We start from the raw sequence: 21591 nt of genomic DNA, 5'->3' as shown, positions 1-21591 counted from the left end.
CCCCCCCCCCCCCCCCACAGCCAGGCCTCTCTGTTTAGATCAGTGACAGTCTCTTGTCTCTCCAGAAAGTACATTTTATTCTCAGCCGTGTCCCCCATGTCTTTAGTATTCCTGGTTTCTCTGGGCTCTCTGTTTCTCTGCTTTCTGTCCAAAATTCTTTCTCTGGCCTTCTTGTTCAAATTGTATTAGAAAATAACTGTTTTCATGGCATTCATTCTTCTTCATGTCAGATGGGAGGTGTTGGCTATGAAGCATGAGGGGGTGAGTTCCAAGATTTGAGCATCGGGAATCACATGAAAGTGAGCAAGGGATACAGTTAGTGATTATTTTATCATTTAATAATTTACCAATTAATTTACCTAATTAACTGACACTCTAAACTTTAAAGTGGGCATCATTTTTCAATTTACTCACAAAGAAAAAATCCAAAAACATAAAAATAAATTATAGTACTAATGAATATTTTGGGGAAATTGACCAAGGATAATTTATCCTGATACTTTCTGGATTAACAGATAATCAAAACTGGAAATTATACTCTTCGTCAAGTTCTTTGTTATATAAGGTTTTGAAAAATCTAATTTAAAGGTGGAGTAGGGCTGCAATTTATGATTATTTTATCATAAATTATTTACCACTTAATACACTAATTCGTGCAACTCTAAAATGGGCTGAATTTTTCAATTTACAGGCAAAGAAAACATCTCTGAGAACATAAAAATTAATTATACACCTGATGAATATTTTTGAGAAATTTACAAAATAAATAAATCTGACATTTCTGGTGCTGTTTTATCCAGAATATTTAATCCTGAAATTTTCTGGATTAACAGACAATCAAAAAGTAGAAATGTAAATCATGATCTTTCTCAAGTTCTTTGTCACATAAGGTTTTGGAAAATCTAATTTAAAGGAACTCTGAAGTAGGGCTGTAACTAATAATTATTTTCATTGACAATGTATCGATTATTTTCTGTATTAATAGAATAATTGTTTCATAATCAGTCTATAGAATGCCACTAAATGGTGAAAAATATGTCAACCAGTGTTTCCCAAAGCCCAAGATGACAACCAAAGATATTCAGTTTACTGCCACAGAGGAGTAAAGAGACCAGAAAATGTTCAAATTTAAGAAGCTGGAATCAAAAATTTTTATATTAAAAATAAAAAATTACTGAAACCAGTTAATCAATTATCCAGTTTCAGTTTCTGATTAATTCAATAGTTGACAACTCATCATTTAATTGATTAATTGTGTGATGATGTGTAAATGTAATGTATCGTTTGCAGAAACATAAAACAAACTTTTTTTCCTGGTGATCTGATTGTGCGAAACTACTGGCAAGAATGTGAATTGCATTGCCCACATACAGTCATAACTTTGTGTGCATGGGTCAAACAAAACAGGGACCCACAGTGTAAATATTTCTCCACAGTGCGAACAGTGGTCCAGATACTCCACAGGGAACCTTTGAAAGCTGCATTTGTTTTTTAATTTTCTTTGGTGGTAAAGTTTTCCATTTTATGTTGATTTACTCATGTGTTTGATCAATTTATGCGTCCACTCTACTGTGAGCCAAGGTAACGAAATCCCGTTTAATATGTGCACCGATGGTGTATTTGTTGAATGACAATAAAGCAAGTCTGAGTCTTTAATATAAGGACATAAAATTGTGAAAACATGCTCATCACAATTTTGCTGAGCCCAAGGTGGCATCTTCACACTGCTTATTTTCTTCAAAACCTAGAAAGATTAGCTCAACTTATAACACTGTAAAGAACAGAGAAACAGCAAATCCTCATTGAGAAGCTAAAATGAACAAAACAAAACTTATACCATTACTGATTTGGGGAGACGGTGTTGTAATATACAGGCACTGACAATAACCGTGATATTTAAATATGAATGGTTATAATACACATATGATAACACCTGTCTGAGGGTCACTTTGCCAGCAATCGGACACGTGGTTGGTGCCCTCGCAGGCACTTGTTGCCTTCGTCCCCCTCAGTGCAGACCAGTTGAATCCAGCATCTCTTGATTTATTTCCGTTCTTGCTTTGTCTTCCTGCCCCAACACCATCTGGTTTCCTTTTCACTATAAGTCAAGTGTAATTGCACTTTTTTTTACGCTTTTATACAGTTATGGTGATGGACTCCACTTACCTACACTATTTACCAAAAAAACAAAAAGACAAAACACACAATACACAGAGTTGCTGCTATATTTTTTATTTATATATACTGTAGAATTTTCAATAGATATCACGATAATATTGCTATCGTGAGCTCTTTTGGCCTCAATAATCATGTGGTGAAAATCCGATATTGTTGCCAGCTCTAATCGTGGGTTAATCATTGAGTTTTATTTTAAATTATTTAAATGTTTGATCTATAAAAATGAAAAGTGCTCGCTCCTCACCTCCTACAGTCATATTTTAAGTGTAATTTATTTGCCAAAAAGACACAAAACTACACAATAAACATAGTTAAAGATGAACCAAAAAGATTAAGTCGACAGAATCTGAAACTGAAAGCGAAAAGCAGCAAATCCTCATGTTTAAGAAGCTTACATGAATGACATTTTGCTCGATAAATGACTGAAACAATTACATGAATATAAAAAAAATGTTCATTAATTCTCTGTCGGCCAGCGACTTAATTAATAACTCATAGTTACAACACACAGTTACAGGCCTGCTGGGTGCTGTGATCACTGTTGAACACGGTTTAGCAGATCTGAATCAGGACTGCAGGTGACAGCTCTGTGCAGGGCACAGAGAGCTTTATCCTCAGCTTCCCTTTGTCGCCCACTGTGTTATCCATCTCCGGGGTGAAAGGGAAGTCCCTGCTGTAAAAGGAGAGAGTTACAGTCGCAGCACAAAGGTGGCATATGTGCAGCCTTTCTTTAGTGTTATTGGCGTGTTTGGACAATGGGTTTAAGGGCTGGAGTCACAGTGTGGCGACACAGTGAAGCCAGCTGTGATCTCCTGCTCGTCCCTTCCTCCACCTGCATCAGCTGCTGAGCTTTGTGTGTGTGTGTGCGTGGGTTTTGGCACGAAAGCGTGCAGATGAGGTAATAGAGTGTGTGTCAGCAGACAGAGGTAAACCTGTTAGGACTCTTTATTCCCTCCAGGGACAGTTTCATTGTGCTGTTTAGCTCTGTGAATAGAAATGAATGGAAAAAGGTTGAAGTTTTACGGAGAAGTGGTCGCGTGTCATGTGTCGCATTTAGAGAGAGGGAGCCGGGCTGGTGAAAGGGGCTTTGTATCCATGACAACAAGTAAGAGCGAGAGCAGCAAATGGGAGCGGGTCGGGTGCATTAGATATTCAAGTCCGAAGAATGTGAGAGATGCACGGGATCAGGGAGGTATCTTGTCACAGAGGGCACATTCGATCACACCGCCTCTCTCGTAAATCTAACACGCTGTAACCTGACCAGCTGCCCACTAGGTAAGCTAAATGAGAGATATACTGTTCCCACGGTGATGGGCGCGGGTTCGTGTGAGACCACGAGGCCGTGTTGAAGAAGGTGAGAGGGGCCGAGGAGGGACAGCTGCAGCCCTGCCTTGGAATTCGGATAATGCGTGCCCCGCGTCGTGTCCCCGTGATTCCTCTTAGCAACAGTATTAATAAACCTGGTCGTGTCCTCGCTGCGAGCCCTCATCATGACTTACACGTCCACCAGTCGCAGGAGCACGCACCTCGCTGCGAGACATCACCTTTCCATCTGGTTCTGTGTGTCTGCATGTTCGTGTGTGCATCTTCCTCTCCTGTAACCCTGATGAGACGTCCTCTGCCCATGTCCTCTAACTGATATTGTAAAGTCATATAATATTTTATCGATCACTCTGACGCCGTGACCTTTCACCCCTCCTCCAGAGTCAACTGCAGCTCTGTGTCCCCTGAGCTTGTAGTGATTTAGGGGTCGATTGCTCCAGGCTGAGGCTGAACACTGTGGGGTTTTTTTGACAGTAAATAATAGTGGATGAGGTGAATGTGACATCAACCACCGGTTTCTAACTGGTTGTTTTGAAGCCAGCGGACTGTATTTATGGTCCCTTTTTTTGGAGCCAAAACAGACAGAATGGAGCCAAGATCAGAGGCTCAGAGAGGGAGGGAGACAGTGGAGCTCAGTGTGGGGGTGCAGCTGATGACTTCTTTCATTATCTGTTAACATGTCAGGAAATAGTCAAAAATAACCATCACAATTCCAAAGTGACATCTTTAAGTGACATGTTTTGACGATGACGATGTATTGTTCGACCTGGTGCGCCTTTATGTATTATGTAAAGTAGGCCAAAAAAAATTACAACCCGAACTGAGCTGGCGTGTGTCAAGTGGAAGCCCGAACCTGGCCTATCCAAGATCACCACACAAACACACACAGGACAGACAACCGTTTACACTCACATTCACACCTACGGACAATTTAGAGTCACCAGTTAACCTGCATGTCTTTGGACTGTGGGAGGAAGCTGGAGCACCTGGAGGAAACCCACCCTGACACAGAGAGAACATGCAAATTCTGCACAGAAGGGCTCCCCCACCCTGGGTTCAAACCAGAATCCCTCTTGTGAGGCGACAATGCTAACCACTGCACCACTGCCCCGCCCCTTTAGAAGACTAGCAGCAGTGCTAAGTCTGGTCATTATAATGGGAAAAGTGAACGTGAGTAAAGATTATGAGTGTTTCCTTCGCACCATAAGTAAATGCTGGACCCATGTTTCACAAGCTTCAACCCTTTAAACATTCTGACCCTGAAATGGCTTCTTTTTTTTTTTTTCAGACAGAAAAATCAGGAGAAAATTAACTTTGTTCACGACGTGTCTCTGTTTTCGCAACACACTCGATCTGGCAACAACTGACGTGATCTTACACTCAGTTGATATCAGATATTAGGCTAGCAGTGAGTGGCAAAATAAGAGACAAACATCAAGTTTGTTCTGTATGTGGTGTTGTATTTTTTTGAATCTGATTTCATCCATACAAATGACATTTACTACACCTCCAAATGAGATAGAGGTATGCCGAGGGAAAGAGGAACGGAAGTCGATACCATTCTATACCACTGGCGCAGCTAGCAATGGGTTATCTTTTGTTGTACAGTATCTTTGATATTATATTGTTACTGAAATGTTATTAGTGATTTGTAACACTACTCATTAATCAAAAGTGCTATATCACAGGCAGTTGGACTTGCTTGAGTTTCTTGAAGACGTTTCACCTCTCATCTAAGAGGCAGTACAGAACTGGAGCTCGCGTAAACAGAGCCTGGGTTTGTTGAAGGTGGCAGTGCTGTTTGGGCTGAGAAAGCCTGTGAGTTTATCTCCTCTATCTCCATTAACTTCAGCTTATATTGGAGTTATGCTATGTAGCGTGTGAAATAGAGTATGGTGAATGTGCTAGGAAAGGTAGTATCGGCACAGTCGCTACCTGGAGCTCGCATGTACGGAGCCTGGGTTTGGTTGAAGGTGGCAGTGCTGTTTGGGCTGAGAAAGCCATGTGTAAGTAAGGTAAAGGAGGTTGTTGGGTTGGTGCGGGGAGCAGTGAGACCTGGCATTAGGGGAGTGTCTCTGGGACGCCAGAGATCACTGTCTAGCCTCCTGGAGGTGTCGTGGGACCAACTAGACCAAACACTGGTGAAAGGAGGTTCCCACCTGATGACCCCAAAGGCATGTTAGTTATCACTGCTCACTGGTCTGTATAGTTAAGCCTTGCCATAATAGCTTATCATAGGGCTTAGGAGGTTTTTCACTGAGTGCTGATCCTTTCTCTAGAGCACACATTTCTTGTGTTTATTTGAACTGAAGAAGCCTCTAGTATGAGAGATGAAATGTCTTCAAGAAACTCAAGCAAGTCCAGTTGCCTGTGATGACAAAGATTACCATGACCTGGATGACTGAGAATTTTCACCAACACTACTACTAACTGTGAAAAGTAGTAATATTACTGTAATGCGTTACTGCCCAACACTGCAGTTAAGGTAGACCACAATCTTTCCCTGGCTTTAACTGAGTGTATTAGTTGAATAATTCAACCATATTTTATTTGCCATAATCACAATCTTTATCAGATCTACTGTAGCTCTCATATGTTCGTGTTCAAACACTGGCACTCAACGCAATCCAGGACTTTGCCGAATCGTCCAATACTGACGTTCTTGTCTGATGATAAAGTTGGACCAACAGCTCAAACCCAAAGAGACAAAATTTACAGTGAAATTGAAAATATAATAAAAAGCAGAAAATCCTCATACTTGAGAGGCTTGAACCAGCAAATGTGTCTCATTCTTGATCAATGATTCATTTATTTTCAAAACTCCTGGTGACTCATTTTAAACTTATTGATCAACTAATTGTTTTAGTGTGAGTCCAATAGATTGGCAGTCAAGAGAACAACCTCGTGTTGGATTCTCTGCTCTCTAAAAGTGGCAATGAAGGGACATGTTATAACATCAGTGATTATGATGCATTGTAGAAATAACATATTGACTTTAAATTTTTAGTAAAAAGTTTGGATGTGTTTGTGTTGACAACTCTTCAGACAAACAGACTCACAGAGAGCGACATCATCACAAATATTAAAACACTAAATAACATGAAGACAAGTTCAGATTAACTTGATATGTCTTACGAAATGTCACAAAATTATGCTAAAAAGTTCCAAGCAATTTGCCAACTCCACGCCTGCTGTTTTATTAATTTCAACTTCACTTTTCGCAGCCATCAAGTGAATGTTTGCTATTTAGTTAAATTAATGCTAATGTCACTAATGAATCATCATTAACAGCGACTCCGTGTCTGTCTTCCATTCGTGTTATTTCTAAATCACCTCGACTCCCATCTGTCGCCCGCTCTGATTGGACAGCAGATACAAAACAAGACTGATTGTGAATTGATTCATTTCTTCAAAACTCCAGGCGCATGAACAAAACACAAATCAATCTCTCTCTTTAAAAAAAAAAAAGCTTCTAAAATTGCTTCCAATGTGATCGCACCCTTCTCGAGCTGCTCAAGGACTCTTCAGCAGGGAGGTCGCCTGCCAAAATGGGGGTTTGAATTTGGGTCCTCTTACAGCCTCAGTGTGATTGGACACAACTTTGGATTCTTACATCAGAGCTTGTTTATTGGTAAATTAGTGAATGCAGTGCATATATCTCTTATCTTCTCTTCCTTAGCGTCCAAACTGGAACTCACTCTGGCAGACATGTATTATTCAAACAGCAGCTGGCACCGCTGCATTAACTCTCATGCCTTTAAACAACTTGCAATCACAGCTATTGCATCTGGCTCGAGCTTGGCCGGCGAATTTGCGAGTGGCCGTGTGGAAGGTTTTTGTGTGATTGCGTGACTCATTTGTTGTTTGCTTTATGTAATATTGATGCCCGACTTCAGCAGGTCGGTCGCCATTTGGAAGTGGATTTTACTTCCTCGTTTATAAAAGTTTTAGCTCTTTGTCAGTTGGTCAAGTGTGCTTTGATTTGTTTGCCTCGCCGGATGAGAATAAATAAAGTAGACGGCGGGGGGGAGGGGAGGCGAGGATGAGGGGAGGAAGGGGCACATGCGGGCCTTGTGGGTGTGGAATATTAAATCTGATGTAAGTTTGTCGTCAGATTGGCAAGAAATCATTGACAAATGTGTTTACTGGCTTTTTTTCTGTGATTGCTGGGGAAAAGCAATAATCAGGACTATAATGAGCGAGGCCCATAATCCCTGTGCTTGGTGACAGAAACCAGGCCTGCTTAATTAAGGCACTGATTTCCCACGAGGCACTGGGGCCTTTTTTCCCCTCCTTGTCCTCTTCCCGTCTTTATTGGCTTGACTTTATTTGGGATTTTGAGTGGAGGCGTTGCCATGATCTGACTGGGCTGAAATGGTGGTTTTAAAAGTTGTTTTCTGATGATTGTCACTCTTCTGTCATGTCACATTAATTCATTTCCTGGCCTCTGTACAGTAGAGGGTAGAACAGGAATGGATTTTCACTCCTGTCCTGTCCCACTCCAACAAAACGACTCCTGTCCCATCCCAATTCCATGACAGGGTGAAAAAAGAAAAACAATTACTGTCTCATTCCAATCTCAGAAGAATGTCTCCTGTCCCATAACCTTTCCGTATGTGTTAAATTAAATGTTTAAGTTAAGTTAAATGATAAAGAAAAAAGCATTTATTCCTCTCAGAACTTCACATTTACACATTAAAACAAAGCATATCCAATAATTTAGGATATACAGTATAGCATAATGTTTTTCATGGTATCTTTTTCTTTTTTAATTGTTAATTTTCTGTAATGTTTTTATGTTCTTGACTGTCTCAGTACTCGGGCCTCTTTTATTTCCTCTTAATATGTTAATGGAAAGTTTAGTGTCTGCACCAAAGACCAAGAAAATTCAATGTAAGTGAAAACCTACTCATTAATAGGCCTTATTCTGATTCTAACTGTTACTACAATGCACTTAGTCCTTTGTCCGTTGATGTTAACACATAATGGGAATTTCCTTTTGTCCACTAATAGAAATTAGCATTGTGATTGCAATAGTATTATCTTGACAAACAATCCATTTACCTCACATGCGTAACATAAAATGGCATGTGTTCTCATATTTTCCAGCATATATTTCCTGTGCTTCGTGAAAACTATTTGATAGCCACTACCTTTACATTACTAGCTCATTATTGTTATGATTCCTGTCCCACCTATAGACATACATTTGGAGACACCACATAGAGTGCTCCAGGGATGAAGTTTTTCTGTAGGCCGACATGGAAGTAAGCATTACAGTTGTTTCCTTGTTTGGATTATTGCTGAAAATAAACTCTGTGACAAAAAAATACATTATAATCTTCACAAATGAACACAATTTTGATAATTATTATGAAATCGTCAGTAAAAAGCAAGTTAGGCCATAAACAAACTACACTATACGGTCACATGACCTAACTTTACCACCATAACAAGACTGTAAAGCTGTGTTTGGTGCAGCTCAGCGTGATGAGCTTCTGTTGTCTCATTTAGCCTCTTGTTAGCAATCACCTTTTTTAAGGCTCATAGAAGTTTCAAAAATCACAAGCAGGGTATTTACTGACATATTTAATGTTGCAGAACAGAAATGTGAAAGTCTCTTAAGCTTGTGTGAACCACAGACCTTATTTCAGGCATCTAACAAAAAAAAAACATTGAGTTTGAGAAGAGGGAACCGTGTGGAGTAAAATGCTAATGCTAAAATGCATTAATGATCTATGTGTAGTAGAAAAAAGTTTTGTCTCCAGTTAAGTAGAAACTTGATATGTAGGATATAATCACTGCTGGACATGAGGTGATGTGAAATAGTTCATCTTCACTGGGACTTGTTAAACTCACATTTGTCAAACATGGGTTTGGATTATTTCCCTTGGTTAGTACTTGTTTCGTCTCTATATACAAGGCATACTAGGCAAACCCCGGAGATCTTGCCTCCGGAAGAAGAGCGGAAGAGCCCTGGTTTCTGGTTGTAGGCTCTTTGTAGTCCGTGTGATATTGACCAATCACGTTTGAGCTGGCTGCAGTTGTTGCCAGGTTAAACGGTCCGTGCGGTGAACTAATGAGGCGGAACATAATTGGCGTCACTGCAAACTCTGAATCCATCGCAATGCTTCAGCATATTTACTTATATATAAACGGAAGTCGGAAACGGAAATTCGCCTCCTCCGCCCAAATCAAACCGGAATGCCAAAAAATCGGGGGTCTGCCCCCAGAGGCTGCATTCGCCATCTGCCGGAAGTCAGACGCCAAATACAGCCGATTTGTTCCGAGAATGGTACTTGTTAAGATGTACCTTTATTTTATAACTTAGTGTAGAAATATACAACTTTCTACTTTCTACTCAACTAGCCAATGCTGACTGCTTACTGTATGCGCCGTTGACGTATAATCCAACGGCCAATAAAGCATCTGTGTTTCTACATCTCTGGTCCTGCCTGCTCATGTTGACTTTTTCCTGTCCTGTACGAGTCACGTGAATTCCGTGACCCACAGGATTCCCCAAAAAGATATCAGCCTCTACTGTCCAGGTCGGTTTACTTTGAGCAAGATGCAAATGATGTTTTCTACTAAAACTTTTTAGGAACACAACTCCTCGTAATCCTGCCGCCATCGAGGCCTCCACGCTGCAGCGAAGTGAAAATAATGCGTGCTGTTTAAAAACCATGCTTCAGTCCCCTCACACGTGCCTCTGTGGTGGTTAAATGCAGTCTTGCATGAGGGTGAAAAGCAACTGAAAAGCACTCAGTGGATTAAGGAGAGAGACAGAGGCAGAGGAAACTTTCAGGAGAATTTGGAAAGGTTGTGTTTAGTTCAAACTAGAAAGCCCAGGGCCGGGGTCGGTGGCAGCAGGTGTTTTATACAGAGGACCAGGGAGAGAGGAAAAGGTCGTATTTAATTGCAGCACTTTTAGCTGCTGCTCCGGCTCTCGCCTGGAGTACATAAGTCTCCCTAGTTTTTGTGAAAATCTTCACAAAGAGGGAAAGCTTGCAGAGTAAAAGCTGAACGATTTGAGGGTCAGTCGGCGCCAACAGAGAAGTGGAGATTGGATATCACACGTATCACATATCACTTCCTGTGATGTGGTACTCCGCCACAGTGGTTTCACACTTCTTGGGGTTACACAGTATTATTTAGTGTTTGTGGAACAGTTGCCAGCGAGGACACTAAAACAGTAAATCTGCTGTCGAAGAAGAGGCATCGGAAAATGGAGAGGAGGCGGGCAGCTAAAGCAAATTTCAGCTGCAGTGTGGTTTTTGGCCGCAGAACAGAGGGAGAAAGAGACACTCTGCATCTGCCTCTCTATCTCTCTTTGCCTCTCTCTTTGGCTCCCTGCACCACCTCCACTTTCATGTCTCACTCCCTTTACTGTTTTCATCTCTTCTCTCCCCCTCCTCCTCCTCCCGCTCTGGACTTTGGGAAGGCAGAGGCCGCTGGCTGCAGGCAGCCCAGTGCAGCGGAGGTGTGAACCCTCTAATCGCCTGTCATTACCCAGTGGCACTTCCCACACTAATACTCAATTTAAGGGTGCTATGTCTAGCATGTTAGCATCAATAAATCATTGGTTTGACACGTTGTAATTCAATTTAACAAATGAGAGCACTGCTGAGAAGATGGACATCCTTTTTACTTCACTCTACTTAGTTTTTACTTTCCTGCAGGTCAGATTTTGTGGGTTTTTGTCTGTAGTCTGTTTAATTCCTTCACATCACAAAGGGAGAGTTTAGTTTCAACCTTTGATTTTTTTTTTCATATTAATTTTACCCTTCTAAGTGAGTAGGTACACTTACCAGAGAGAAAGAACAGAGACGGGATGCAACATCTCTGCAATGAGAAGTAAAAATTAATGGTTTATAAAAAATGTTACACACAGCATCCATCGTGAAACAGATGGACATTTTGGGAAATATGCTTATTGACTTTCTTGCAGGGTGTTAGATGAGAGCTATACCACTCTCATGTCTGATTTATAGCCTGGTTGTGTGCAGGTTCTATGTAGAGCCTACGCTGTAGCCTCCGTAAGTGGCCTCTGCCACTGTGAGCACTTGTTCCAAAATGCTCGTTGGCGGTGGGGTGTCTCTGCCACTTTGTTGAGTTTCTGTGAAGTGCAGTAGAGTTTGACTGATTCATCTAACAGACCTAAAACACATAACACGGCTTTATAGCAACAACATTAAACAAAAGTACAAAATTTGGCTCCAGTTTAACTCACAAGGTTCACACACAAAAACAGTTGTCTTTAGTTAGACATGTTTTTCCCACATATACAATATGCTAACATCATTAGCATGACCCCATGCCATTTCCCATTGCAATTAACAATAAGCCTAACAGCTAACAGAGTTTTCCTATACTCGTATAAACAACAGCAACATTGGACAAATAGGTAAATCCTGCTCCATTACAATATTGTGGTTAAAGGGAACTCTTAAAGGGATAGTGCACCCAAAAATGAAAATTCAGCCATTATCTACTCACCCTCATGCTGAGGGAGGCTCAGGTGAAGTTTTGGAGTCCTCACATCCCTTGTGGAGATCCCAGGGGAGAGTGGGTAGCAATACAACTCCACCTAATGCAGGCTGACGGCACCCCAGATTAAAACATCCAAAAACACATAATTGAAACCACAAAATATCTCCATACTGCTCGTCCGTAGTGTCCTGAAGCCCCGACATAAAAAGTTGTTTGGAAAAACAGTTGTGTTGCTACCCGCTCCCCCTCGGATCTCCGCAAGTCTTGTGAGGACTCTAAAACTTCACCTGAGCCTCCCTCTGCATGAGGGTGAGTAGATAATGGCTGAATTTTCATTTTTGGGTGCACTATCCCTTTAAGCTTGTCTTTACAACGTGGGAAGTCATGTTCACAAAGTCGTGAACTTGGTTGTGAATACCATAACGGTAAACATGACCTCATTTGAATGCAGCATAACTCACAAAACAACTGTCTTATACAAGACACGTTTTCCACACATATACAACATGCTAACGTTACTAGCATAAGCCTATGACATTTCCTGATGCATAAATTAGCCTAGCAACTAGCAATGTTTTCTTGTATGAAACTGGAAATAACCGCACATTTAACAAAGGTGTTGTCACAAAATTTGGCTCCGCTATAACTTGCAAGGTTCCGCAACAAAACAACTGCGTCATATTAGACACATTTTCCCCACATATGCAACATGCTAACATTACTAGCATACGTAAATGACATTTCCTGTTGCAGAAATTAGCCACTAGCAAAGTTTTCCTCCACCTGTATGAAACTGGAAACAACATTTAACAAAAGTATCGCTACAACATTCTGCTCCATTATAACTCCCAAGGTTCACCACCAAAACAGCTTTCTTATACTCAACATATTTTCTGCACATATAAAGCATGCTAACGTTACTAGCATAAGCCTCTGACTTTTCCTGTTGCAGAAATTAGCTTAATTAGCAAAGTTTTCCTTTACTTGTATGAAACTGGAAATAGCAGCAACATGTAACAAGGTATCGTTAAAAAATTATAACTCGCAAGGTTCATCAACAAAACAACTTTCTTATATTAGACATATTTTCCCCACAAATACAACATGCTAATGTTATTAGCATAAGCCTATGACAATTCCTGTTGTATAAATAAGCCTAGCGGCTAGTGGATTTCCCACTGCTCATATGAAGCCAGAATTACTCTCACACAGAACTTAAAATACTTTTTTTGTGGGGACTTTATTGTCTTCACAATTTATTATTTCTTATCTGAAATAAAAGTAAATAAAAGCAAATAAAAGCTTTGTCTCCACTGAGGGAAATGGTTTCAGCTTACAAAAATAAACAGGAGGTCTGTGTTGCCGCGACGTGTAGTTACATTTCTGGTTGTTCGTTGTCTGCAGTGTAGGATACACCTCTACGCAGAGCCTACAATTGAAGCTGAAGCCAGGACAGTGTTTGGTTAGCATAGCTTAGCATAAAGCTGAAATTTAAGTTTTAAGTTTATTTACTTTATTAATCCCCCTGAGGAGAAATTCAATGTTTTCACTCTTGCTTGTCAATTACACACAGGTCCGAAAGACACACATGCACAAACAGGAAGCAGGGGGAATCAGCCTTGCTCTCTTTCCATAGCTTAATAGTTAAAGCAGGTGACTCCACATAACACCATAAGAATCATCATTCTTACATTTTTTCTTTGTGTGTGGATTAAATAAACTACATACAGTGTGTTAATTAGTGAGCTGTTTCCCTTTGCTTCCAGTCTCAATGCTTAGCCAGGTTAATTTCCTCCTGGCTCCCCACATATGGCAATGCCTTTAATCACCTGAGTGAAGAAGGAACGTTTTTAAGTGATGGCAATTTAGCTAAAACAACAGATTAGAGAACACACCTCTTGTAGCTTCCCCACAGCTCCCTGCTCTGGCTCTCTTTATGTTTGGCCCCTGAACGTGTCCGTTACACCTCTGATAGAAACCAACCATATCACAGCAGCTCAGGAACACAAAAGAGAATGTATCAAGACACCGTAAATAAAAACAGTGCAGCAGAGAAGTGTGAGCATGCACACGTATACCTGCGACTCACTATGTGCGTGCGCATGAGTGTGAGCACACAGTCCGCCACACACTGTCACACCCTCTGTGTCTTTTCTGTCAACACACCATAGTGAGCCCGTTCATACAACGCCACCACCACTGCACCGGCAGCAGGACAGTCCCTGTAAACACTGCACTGCCACTGTGATTTGTGTTTGTGTGCACAGCAGGTGTTTGATTGTATCCCTACCACGCCACACACACACACACACACACACACGCACACACTCCCCTGCATCGTTCAGAGTGGCTTTTTGCAGCTTCCACAGCGGCTGATGCCAGATGTTGGAATAGATGGATGAATTATTGATGATCGTCACAGACAAATGCAAATGTTGCTTAATGTTCCCCACAAGTAATTGGTGTGTGTGTGTGTGATGCAGTTATATTGTGCAGAAAGGTGTATCTATTGTAAATCTAGTGTATGAACAGTGTTTTTTTTGCAGTTGTCTGTGTGCGGCAGTATCTTATGATACTTATGAAGACAACCAGCAGAAAAATTCGGGCAGGGATGAGTTTTCCACCAAACTTTAGATGATTGGTCAATTGTTCAAAAATGTAGAAATCTTTGGTAATTTCAGTGTTATCCGTTGCCTTGCTACAGTTTGCAGCACTTCTGCCAGTGTTCAGTTTTGCTTTGCTGCTTTGCTTTTTGGGAAAACCTCCTCCAGGTCGGCAGTTGTCAGAGCAGTTAAAGTATGACGTGTGAAAGTAGCTTAAGGTTGCAGGAAGATATCGTAGAACCGCATACCATAGAATGAAAATTGATGGTTATTATACCTTGTACATTTGCTTATCCGCAGTACTGAAAACAAAATGCAGCTAGAAAGAGAATACCATCTGCGTGCACATCTCCTTTCCTCCTCGACTTCCTGTCAAACTTTTTACACATTTAATGCACTGTGTCCAAAATGCATACTATGCACTACATACCCAATATGTGTACTATAGTTCAACAAACTTTTGTGTACATTAAGAGTAGTAGTATCTTGTCAGGTGTAAACATGGCACCCTGTGCCAACCTCAGGTGTTCCAGTAATTCTAAGACTATATTATGTCTAGCCAAGTGGAATCTTTTTTTTGGCTCTTAGCCTTTATTTGATAGGACAGCTTCAGAGTCAAAGGGGGAGAACAAGGCGATGACATGCAGCAAAGGCAGCTGGGGCACCTGCTCCACCAGGTGAGCTACTAGGCGCCCCGCACTTAAGAAGACCTACCCATGTTTGGCATGGGGCCAATATGGACACCAAGGACAGTACCATATAGGGCCCACTTCACTTTCCCCCATACAAGTGTTGCCTGGGTTTAAGGATCATTGTAACCAATGACAATAATAATTGTCTAATACCATATACCGTGATAGTGTGAAACCATTATATTTTCCGAGACGGTTCTTGTAACATAAAATCCTATAACCATGACTGTGTTCTTAGGTTTAGGCAACAAATACTCTCTGGTTAAGGTTAGGGAAAGATCATAATTTTGGTTGAATGTTATTTTAAAAAAGGTGATTATTGTGTGAACATTTTACTGATAACGTAAATGTTTTTAGTGCGTATTTTACTGATACCTTCAGTATCAACATTTTGCAACCTGCCAGCTACGTTGATTCGCAACATTTGCTCATTATGTTAATAGAAAATAATTTCCTTGGCATTATGTCTCCGTCAAAACATAAGTGTGGGTGGGGTGTCAAATTAGTTGTATATAATTGTATTTTTGGTGTGTGAGGATGTGGTGCAATTTCTTGCAGCCATGTTTGAACCACAGACGCAATCTTCTCATCTTTTCTCCCCTCTTGTCCCAATAACTGTTACAGTATTTTCATTTTTTTTATGAATGTGAGGGTTTAGGCTGCATTTATGGCATGTGGGAATATTAACTATAATGACATAACAGGCCTTTTTCATGTCAGGCATTTTGACATGTCACAAAAGGAGCAACGCAGGTGTAAATAATAAACCTAATGATGGCTGAATTCCATTTAGCTGCTTTGATTCCAGGATCCTTGTATCCTGCATGCTGGCTCACTGTCACTCTCACTGGAGCATTTGATCAGAACGGAGCCATCGTTAGTGTTATTAGTAACACCTGTGCTTTTCCTACAAGTCCAAATGTGTGCTGAGAGAATTTGGAAGTGTTGGTGTATTCACACTCATCTCAGATAACCCAGGTGAGCTGTTCTCTAGTATCTACTCTCATTTTCAGTATTTTAATTTTTGAACATGTACTCAAATGTACAGAGACGTGCCAAACAGAAACAATCTATCACTGCAGTCTGTCACAAACTGTTAAAATTAAGGAAACACCATAATTTCCTCAGCAGCTCTGTTAGTGTGCTGTACATCACGAGGACTAATTACAGGTACTGTAGCTCAGTCTGGATGAACACCAGAGTGTAAAATGTAGGTGACAAGTTAATTTATGTTGTGGAGCTCCGGAGAAATATCACACAAAGGTGCAATATGTTGGTAAACTGTGCAGCTGCTCTAATGTTTCCATGATGCTAACATGCCAGTTAATTATTGCATGATTGTTTTTTATTGACTCTCGTAGGTCCCACGTCAAATTAGGGCCACAAATCCACAGAATAAGATATTGTTGCTATATTAAGTTAGTGTGACGCTTGATTATCGAGCAAGCAGCTGCCCCTGGATCCCACAGCTCCAGGGGCTCAAACGCTCCGAGTGCCAACTGGTTTGTGCTAATTTAATTGAAAATTAATTTGTCATTAAAGCACAATATCAGTTGACGTGATGAAAGCTGTGAGGTAGGCTCCTCCTTCATTACTCAGTCAGAGGCTGGTCTTAAAACTGCTCTAATCAATATGTTTATATTAACAATGGATGAATTGACTATGGATAATGTGATGGGGTCAGCTGTAGTGTGAATTATCAACTGCAGTTCTCCTCAGCTTTATGTAGCTTTGAAGTGTCTTTCAGCTCATTGTTTTGATTCTGTACAGCTCATACCTTTACTGCAGTGTTTTCACTCTCTCGCTCTCATCAGCCTTGTTTCCAGATGCAGGAGGCAACTGCTTTCAACCAAAAGTTTTAATAACTCCAGTGTTTGCTCCCTGCTTAGCTTCAAAAAGCAGCCACACTAAGGGCCCGATTAGATGGAGCACTTTTAGTGGCAGCCTGGGGCGACTTTTTGTTATGGTTTACAATTAGGGTGAAGCTTTTCGCTTCTATTTCTACTTCCGTCTGCATTCCTCCAACAGCACAGGGTAAAAACAAGCCCCAGGGAACAGCGCCGGGCTTTGAAGCCAATTTTACATAGTGGCCAAAAGTGGAATTACAACGTTGGGGTCTGTCACGTTACGCCATGGGGCCAAAAAGACTTTTTCCCATAGACTTATATTGGGAAAGATACGTCTGTAAACCAGTGGATAATTGTTATTGAGCATCACAACCCCACAAAATGACTCTTTTCACTATCAGGATTTGATCCATTTGATCCATTCGGTCTGATAACAATAAAGTTAGCGGAGTGCTAAACCGGAAGTTAGCCACTTGGCTGCCATACGTCTTTTATGTACTTGCTCTGTGGGTCCAGTGATGTGGAAGATGTGGGTAATTTCATCAAGCTTTTCTGGATTCATGCACCACCGAGCAACTTTCATAGGAACGAACAGGACCTGCCTCCAATGCTGAATCCAGTTCTCTTTATACATCCATTGGTAAAAAGGATGTTAGCTAACACCTAGTCAGTTACCTTAGAGCAAAGGTTCCCAGCTGGTCCAGCCAGGGGGTCCAGATTTCTTCTTAGTCATTAGTTCAAGGTCCACACAGTTTATTAAATTCAACGTTATACTTGCATTTGGCCATGTCGTTGAGCTAGTTTGCTGTCTCTGTTAAGTAGCTGTCTGTTATTCACTCATTCTATAGGAGGAAACAGCACTTCTGTGGCGGAATTTCACTGTTCTTCAAAATGAAGTGTGTTTTTTTTTTACAAACTTGACATGTTTGGAAGTCACTTGCGGTCCATTCAGGATGGACCTGCGACCCATTTTTGGACCGTGACCCACCAGCTGGAAATCACCGCCTTAGAGAGTATAAAAGATATCAACTATCATCTATAACCATCACTAATTATTGGCATGTAGATGTGTACAGAGTGGGACTGTCATTACTCCTGTGAAATTTGGGGCATATTGGACAATGTATGCTGGAGTTACAAACTACTTCCTGTTTTGTGGTGAAACATGGAAGTTTGACACCTTGCCATGGTCACATAGTTCGACAGAAACTCAAGCTTTTAGTAACTTTTCATCTTTAAGGTCTTGAGATGGAACACACCAAATCTGAAGTCGATCAACCCCTGGAAATGGCCACAAATGGACAAAAATTGCACATTGAATTTATAATGGCTGACTTCTGTGGGGTTTAGGGTATGGCTCCAAGGTCAAACCAGCTTTGGGGGCTGCTTGGTAGAAATTTTGTAGGGGGCGCTACTGAGCCATTTTTTTTAAACCCGAGCACAAGACCCCTAAAATACCAAATATTTCACCAGATGTGATGTGTGTGCAAAGTTTCATGACTTTTTGAGTTTGTAAAGGCCGTCAAAAATGCGATTCATTTGGTGGAAGAAGAATAAAAAAATCCTTGCATTTCAATAGGGTCCTCACATCACATGGTGCTCGAGCCCTAAAAAGCTGCCCCAGGCTTAAATCATGCTCTGTCTGATCTGGGCCTAAGTTAGCAATGAGCTGGTCAACATAGTGGAGCATTTAGCAGCGAAAGATCCAGATATTTCCTTCATGAGTTGGTGGAGACCAAAAACAGAGCTAAAAGGAGAGTGAATATTGCACAAACACGACTCCAAATGGGTGTTAATGTTACCCGCTAGATGTGTGAAGAGACAGCTACTTGCTAACATGTTAGCATTATCAAATCAAGGTGCTAATATGTCATAATTGTGTTTACAGTCTGCTGTGTTGCCCCATAATGGCCAAAAAGTCAATTATTGCAGGATTAAAGATGATGTGTTTTCAGACCTTTATCAGTTTTGTTGCTAATTCCTACATTATCATATTTAATCAAATTGCCACAGCAAATCTGGAGCCAGGTATCAGTTAGCATTGAGAAACTGCTTAAAAAGGAGAAGGAAGAGGAGGGTTAATGAAGGCCCAGCTGCTCATTTTACCCCCAGGGCCTGCCGGCAGGTTAATCGGCCATGTCGTTAAATGCATGGCTGTTTTTTGCGTGTGGAGTCTACATATGTGGTTTCTTCTCCGTGTCTGCTCGACATGCATGTCAGGCAACTGAGCTGTTCCTCACTACAGCCAGGTGGTGTGTGCTTGCCAGATCCCACTTGTCCATTAGACTCCAGTGCTTCCTCTTCTCATTCCTGGTGAAAAAGCAAGGCGCTGTTCCAGGCGGCGGCAGCAGCACTGCAGACATCTCGCCTAACAATCTGAGGAAAGCCCTGCCGGTGGGATATGAAGAGAGAGAAAGAGAGATGGATTGTTCTGCTGTCTGTGGTGTGCTAACAGGATCTTAGATAGTAGACTCCCCCCTCGGCGAGCAGGATTCACATCCAGAAACACATATACACCGGCCAGAGAAAGGGATTTAGCCATGCATTACAGCAGCAATAGAAATGCATTTTAATTCCTCTGGAGATGCTGGGATTAATAATTTTATGTACATGGTGTGTGCAGCGCAGAGTGTGTTTGAATATCTGAGTTTGAGTGGGTGTGTGAAAGGCAGAGTTTGAGCTTTTGCGTGTGTCTCAGAGCTTTGATTGACACAAGCCACGCTATATGTCACAGTGCTGGAAGTGCATCAGTGGGATGTCAGGGAACGAGCTGCTTTTTGACTCGATACATGATACATGAGCAGCGATCCATAATGAATGCTGCAGTGCCACTTATCTTATTAGCTGTATTCCCGCTTTCCAAATACTCTCCCTAAATAACATGCGTAAAAAATTGCATTTTTGCTCGGATGAGGAGGAAAAGCGTCTTCCCATGAGATGTCAGACGCATAATAAACTATGTCATCCCTATTTCAGGGCTAGCTGTGCCGCTGTCGACTATTGTTGACTCGTCTGCTGTTTTCTGGTGCCTAAGAGAGCGGATGCAGCGAGTGTCATGACTTGACTGTTTGTTGTCGTTTGCATGAATTGAATTCAACAAAGCTATTCCTCGAGGAGTTCCCACTGTGATATGGCGAGGCGCAGAGACATCTGGGTACCTACTGACCACTTAACTGCCTGCACTTGTCAATAACTCTTTAAAAAGATCAATTAGGGCGATCAGTGGCGAGAGCGCCGCCGGGGCTGAGGTGCCATATTGAGCTGTTTCTGTGAGATGATGTCACGCGCAGCTCTTTTCCAGGGAAAGAGCCTCACCCCTCCAGACATTTGACTTCATTAAAGGGGTGTTCTCCTCAAACCGGAGCAATAAACTCAGCAATAAGCTGCTTCTCTCTTATCTGCCTCGTCTGGGCCTCGAGAGGCGTGGAAGAGGAGGGAGGGGAGTCCTCGCAGTGTCCAGCCAGCCGTCTCATTGAAAGTGTTCTGACTGAAACATCGAGCCATAAAAATCGATTTAGATAGCGACAGTTTCTTTCATTTATCGTTCGCTCACCTTTTTGCCCTTGTGAAATGTCCGTTTACACATTTTACAACCTGATTGATTACATGCTGCTGTTTTCAGTTCATTGTGTTCTTTTATCCTCTCTGCTGTGGAGTGCTCCTCGCCCTCCTGTTCCACTTGTATCAGACGCCGTGATAAATGTGGTTGTCATGACACCCGTGGCAGCCAATGAGCTCGCTGGAACCCGCGAGTGTGTCGAGTCCAGCCGGTGACAGACAGAGCAAGCTGACCTTTCACCTCCTAACCTTTCTTCCATGCTGATTATTAATCCTACTTACAGTGCACTTCCTGTGTCCCTCCATCGCAAATTAACCTTTCTCTTCTTCTCTTCTCCCCCTCTCTGTCCTCACCCCTTCCTGTTTCCCCTCTCCCTCTTGCAGCAAACTTATTCACGTGAAAATTATTGACGATGAGGAGTATGAGAAAAACAAGAACTTCTTCCTGGAGCTGGCCGAACCTCGCATGGTAGACATGAGTCTGCAGAAAGGTGCGGTACTGAACATATTTCTTCCTCTCTTATCTCTGTTTCTCGCTCTCACACGTTGTCTGTTGCTGTGTCTTAAATCGGATGCTTCCGTTAGTACACTTACATGTAGTATACTGCGTACACTGTGCACTATGTATGTGCGCAAATTTTGACTTGGTAGTGTTGTGTCAAATCAGCAGAAATGACTGATCTAACAGCATTTCTTCTTCTGCTCGGCAAATTGCTGTTGGGCGAAGCATTACCTCCAAACTTTTGACGAACAATTGCCGTGCTCTGTATCATTATATTAACATTGAACATGCTTTCACAGCAGGTTTTTATATCTATGGATGTCCGTAGCTGATTCTGGCTGCCTCGATCATCAGCTGATCTATTGTGTTAATGATAAATGCCACATTTAGCAAATATT

General features: G+C 41.6%; 1 protein-coding gene across 4 annotated transcripts in view; it reads left to right on the top strand.

Moving 5' to 3' along the window:
• The window catches only part of slc8a3 (solute carrier family 8 member 3), a 178572-nt gene that overhangs the window by 93317 nt on the left and 63664 nt on the right, over positions 1 to 21591 (top strand). For all 4 annotated transcript variants that reach the window (XM_050062894.1, XM_050062893.1, XM_050062896.1 and 1 more), the window contains exon 3: positions 21076 to 21182. In XM_050062894.1, coding sequence (XP_049918851.1) covers positions 21076 to 21182 — 107 coding nt within the window. The remainder of the gene's footprint in view (positions 1 to 21075; positions 21183 to 21591) is intronic.

The sequence above is a fragment of the Epinephelus moara genome, chromosome 14 (assembly GCF_006386435.1).
Source record: "Epinephelus moara isolate mb chromosome 14, YSFRI_EMoa_1.0, whole genome shotgun sequence".
In the NCBI taxonomy this organism is placed as follows: Eukaryota; Metazoa; Chordata; class Actinopteri; order Perciformes; family Serranidae; genus Epinephelus; species Epinephelus moara.
The sequence above is the reverse complement of the archived record's forward strand: the minus strand, read 5'-3'. Positions and strand labels throughout refer to the sequence as shown.